This window comes from Sinocyclocheilus grahami, unplaced genomic scaffold (assembly GCF_001515645.1).
Source record: "Sinocyclocheilus grahami isolate Dianchi unplaced genomic scaffold, SAMN03320097.WGS_v1.1 scaffold216.1, whole genome shotgun sequence".
Lineage (NCBI taxonomy): Eukaryota > Metazoa > Chordata > Actinopteri > Cypriniformes > Cyprinidae > Sinocyclocheilus > Sinocyclocheilus grahami.
Window position 1 is genome coordinate 2,136,408 of NW_015505395.1, and position 4,755 is coordinate 2,141,162.

General features: G+C 40.7%; 1 protein-coding gene across 1 annotated transcript in view; it reads right to left on the reverse strand.

Moving 5' to 3' along the window:
* Positions 1-641: 641 nt before the first annotated feature.
* The window catches only part of LOC107596291 (RNA-binding protein MEX3D-like), a 6,943-nt gene continuing 2,829 nt past the window's right edge, over positions 642-4,755 (reverse strand). Inside the window, exon 2 of the mRNA XM_016286985.1 lies at positions 642-3,741. Coding sequence (XP_016142471.1) covers positions 2,447-3,741 — 1,295 coding nt within the window. The 3' untranslated portion in view covers positions 642-2,446. The remainder of the gene's footprint in view (positions 3,742-4,755) is intronic.

Consider the following 4,755-nt stretch of genomic DNA (forward strand, 5'->3'; position numbering starts at 1 on the left):
TCTCTTTTTAAAAGAAGAAAATCAGCAAATTATCGCAAAAGTGGAATTTTTTCAAAAAATGTATCAAAAAGTTACAGTAGTTTAAATTTACTGTAAAGAAAATGCACTATATTAATTTTATATATAATAAATATTTTACATATCAGGTTTTACTCTAAAATTGGTATAAAATTATAGCCTTATGTCTAAACTTATGTTCCAAATTTGAAGTTGACATGAAAAAAATTGAGGTTCCTGTGAGATTTTATTTAGGGCGTCATACCACAAACAGCCACCCGCTGCCATCCAAAAAATTTTTAATACATTTTTCTGTCACAAATGTCTAGATTTCTCTGTCATTATTACTTTTATCTCAAAATATTACAATAATAGAATCTTTCACATCGTTCTGTTGTCACACCTGCAACATAAAACGTTAATATCACAGAAATGAAGACGCGGACACAACGGTTTATTGTTTTACAGTACAAAAACAAAAACAAGATTTTATTAAAGAAGCATAAAAAATAAAACTCTTGATACATTTCTTATAACCATCAAGTCAGCTCAAATTATACGTGTATACAATTGTTCCAGCTCACGGTTAAAAGGTCCATAAACTTTCAAATAAAATATATTTAAATTTTAAATTTCTTCAATAATTTTTTCTCAGTTTGTTATAAATTGCCTATATGTTGTACACAGGAAACAGAAATATGGAAAATAAAGATACATTTGCTGTAATAAAAGGGTCACATTATAATCTGGGATATTTATGTCAAGGTAAGCAAATAAATTGTAAAAATAAAATGTGTAAAAAAAAATTTTTTTGTCTTTTCGTTTTTAGAAAATTTTTAGCTAATGCCTCACGGCTTCAAGACATGCAGAGAGTTTAACTTACAAATAATGATACGTGTTTTAAAAACTACATTAACCTTTTCCGTCGTACGTTTGAAAATGAATCCCAATGATTGTATTGAGGATATTTACAATTAGGCCTGAAATTCGGTTATTGAAATCGCTTTTGGTTCTGCGAATGTAAGAACCAAAAGGAATTACAGCGAATGTAAAAGCCAAGCGAGTTTAGGGCGCAAATGAATCATGGGAAAACAGCGTCTGACATCGTTCTAATGCAAAACCGCCTGAGATCGTCCTCAGCAAACCCTGTTTGAGGAAAAAGAAAAGAAAGGAAACCATTCGACTTCAGGCCGATTCTTCACTAGTCACATGACCTTCTTCGCCGATACCAAAACACGTCACAAACACGCACACACAACTGAAAAACTACTAGCTTCTTTCAACCAGTTACACTACTTTTAACGATGTCTGGGGACAAAAAGAAGAAAACGAGCGGCTCAGATTCGACACAGCTCTCTGAACAAATCATTAAAACTGGAAGAGCAGAGAGAGCTAACATCACAATCGTCGTTCCCGGCAGCGAGTTTCACCACCAAGGCACCGCTAGCGCTAGAATCCTGGCACGTTTAATATTCCACACGCCAAAGAAAAGTCTAAACACGTGTCTAGAGAAAGAAACCTTTACAAATCAAAACGCATTCTTGCCCTTTAAGACGTCAGAGTCCCTCGCGTTCAAGGAGAAATGGCTCGTGCATTACTAAAACGTACGGAAGCCCTGGTGATTTAGCTGCCAACGCGGACTAGCATCCCGTTTATTAGGACGACCTGAAGTGTAGTGTGCAACCAGAAGCCCTTTAGAGTTTGAAAGCATGGCTTGTGGCGTAAAAACCGTTCGGGCGGGGCTACAGATTAGTTCGTAGGCAGCGTACGGGGAGCCAAGCGCGATCGTAAACGAAACGCTCTTGCGAGGGCCGGAAGACAGACACAATCTTCATCTAAATACATTTCTGTGTCGCAGTCACGCTCACATTCGAAAGATAATTCAGTATGCGGTTTGATTTGAAAAGTCGTAACAGATAAAAGCTCCTTGGTAAATACTAGCAACCTTGTTTCTGTAGTACAGGAATGAACCGACACGTGAATGTTTTAAGGTAGTGTGGCAAAAGAGAAAATGCATGGTAATGATATTCATAACATGTACTATTCTAGTTATTTCAGATCCAACATCCACTAGCACGTCGCATATCGACTCGTATAAATATTAAGTGTTCGATAATAAAACAGAAATATCTCTCATGTTTTGGTCTAAACGAGCGCAGCTTTCACATTAAAAAAAACGCAAAAATAATTTTAAAAACGACTGCATCGGCAACACGAAAAAAAACGCATTAGAAAAAAGTGCAGCGTAAAAGTTGAAAAATCCGCGAGTAGAAAAAGTCGGAAGCATGAATGGAAAAACAACCCACTGAATATGAACGGCTGAAGATAAGAGTCTGACAAGTACTTGAGTGGGTAATACAGTCACTGTTCTTTTTGTTATTATTATTATTATTACTGTCAATAAATCAGAATAGTGTCATTTCTAATAATTACTCAAGGCAGTCTTTGTTTAAGAGAAGATCCGGATGCACTGCGTGGCAGGAGTGTGGCAAATGGGACACTCGGGATCCTGCGACTGGCAAATCTGCCCAGCGCAATCCATGCAGAAGAGGTTGTGGCCGCATGGGACGAGTGCAGCCGTCACCTCGCTCTCGCAGCACACGAAACAGTCCCGTGACACCATCCCAGCCAGGCCACCCGCTTTGAGGCGTCCCAACATGGTGGATGCGATTCCCACTCCACTGCCGCCGCCTTCTGAATCAGTTGGCGAGCCACCCGGGAGCGACGACGCCGAGCAGGACGAGTATCCGGTGCTGCTGCCGCCGCTGCTACTGCCTCCGGCGCCCGTCTGGAGCCAGGAGAGCGCACTGAGCGGGTCGCTTTGGGCCCGGCGGGCGACCGGGTGATCCGGGTCGGGTGAGAGGCGCGGGGTTACGGCTCCACCGCTGAGGCCACTGCTGTTGCGACGGACCGGCGGTGGCGGCGGCTGCTTCTGCTGCTTCGCACCGTTCACAAACGGCGCCCATATATTCGCAGCACCAAATTCAAAACCCAAATCCTCTGACGTCGCAGGCAAGTTCGGAGTTGAATCGCCTGCGAAGGAGAAGCTCCCGCCGGCGCTGCTCGTGCTAAATGGGCTTGTTGGGCTTCCCCCTCCATCTGTCGCCCGTCGAGTCGCAGAGAATGATTCGGACGACATTTTGCGCGATGAATGGTGCATCTGCGGCGGAGGTGGAGGCGCAGAGTGAGTCGCACGCGACCAAAGCGCGCCGGCCAAACCGAGCGACCCGAGACCCTCTAAACTCACATCCGTCCCATTGCTGTGGAAGTCGTTATCACCTTGGAGGTCAACGAAAGCGCCGGTGCGCAACGTAATGTGCGTTTCGATCTCTTCTCGCGCGCGATCCACGTTCTCAGGCATGCCGGTGACCTCAAATACAGGGTCTTTCTCGCGGCTGGGCGTCACGATGTAGGTGTGCGTCTGCTGCTGGATGCGTTTGATCGTGGCTCCCTTGGGTCCCACCACTAGGCCCACGACGCGGTAGGGAACGCGCACCTGGATGGTGGTTTGTCCGGGGAGGTTGGGAGGGCCGGGAAGCGAGCCGCTCAATCCGGGGCCGTTTGCGCCGGCTTTGCAGCGCGAGGCGCGGATCATGGAGAAGTGCTCGGTCGCCGAGATGATCTCGCGTTTGGCCATTTCCACGTCCTCGCGCCGGCCCGTCACGATGAACACGGGCTCTTCTCCTCTCACGGGGGTTTTGATGTAGGTGTTTGTTTTCGCACGCAAAGCTTTGATCTTGCAACCTGCAAAAAAACAAGAGAAAACATTAAAAATGGTGCGTTCAACAAACTGACAATAAACATTTATTTATTGTAATGCATAGATAATTGAAAATGAACAAGAGGGTGGCTAACCGCACACTGATCCACTCAAGACTGGAAAAGTCTACGTTTACCAAAATAAACAAAGCCTTGATTCGAATATATGAAATGGACTTTTTTTTTTTTACTTTTAATTTGCAGTTTACTTTTAATGAGCTAATTGTACATGAAAGACAACATGGTATATCTGTACTTTTTTTAATTAATTTGTCACCACAGGACAAATGAAAATTAACTAGCAAAGGCAAAAGGTTGAATAAACAAAAAGTGAAATGCAAATTATGACAGGTATACATACATTTCATACTTGAATATATATTATTAAAATCAATAATACTGACTTTGACGATCATATAAATGTACAAGCAAATAAACACCTTGTTTCTAATATATTTTAGAATACCATTTTAAATTAGCCATTTTTATTAACTTTTTTTTCATTATAAAACTATAAAAGAAGATGCCATGAAATTAGTTCGTTAAAAAAATGCATAATTACAACAGAGAAACTGTAGTTTTTAAAAAAGGATAAAAGGTTGAATTAAAAAAAAAGTGACAGACATATGTAAATGTATACATAATTATTAATATTGTAATTAAAATGTAAGAAAAGTATTGTAAATAATTCAGGGACAAGGTGGTATATCTCTAGTTTTTTTAATTAATGCGAAATCACCATTTAAATGAACTAACAAAGACAAAAGGTTGAATGGAAAATGACAGGTATGTAAATTTATGCCTCATAATCATCAAAATAATATACTGGAGTTATTATAATCAAAGTCAATAATGATTATCATACATTATTACATATAAGTCTTAACCCAAATAAATAAATCTGTGTTTCTAATATCTGCAAGTATAATATTTTAAATGAATCATAATTTACGTTATGTTAGTTTTAGATACATTGAAAAAAAATTGTTTATTAAAAAA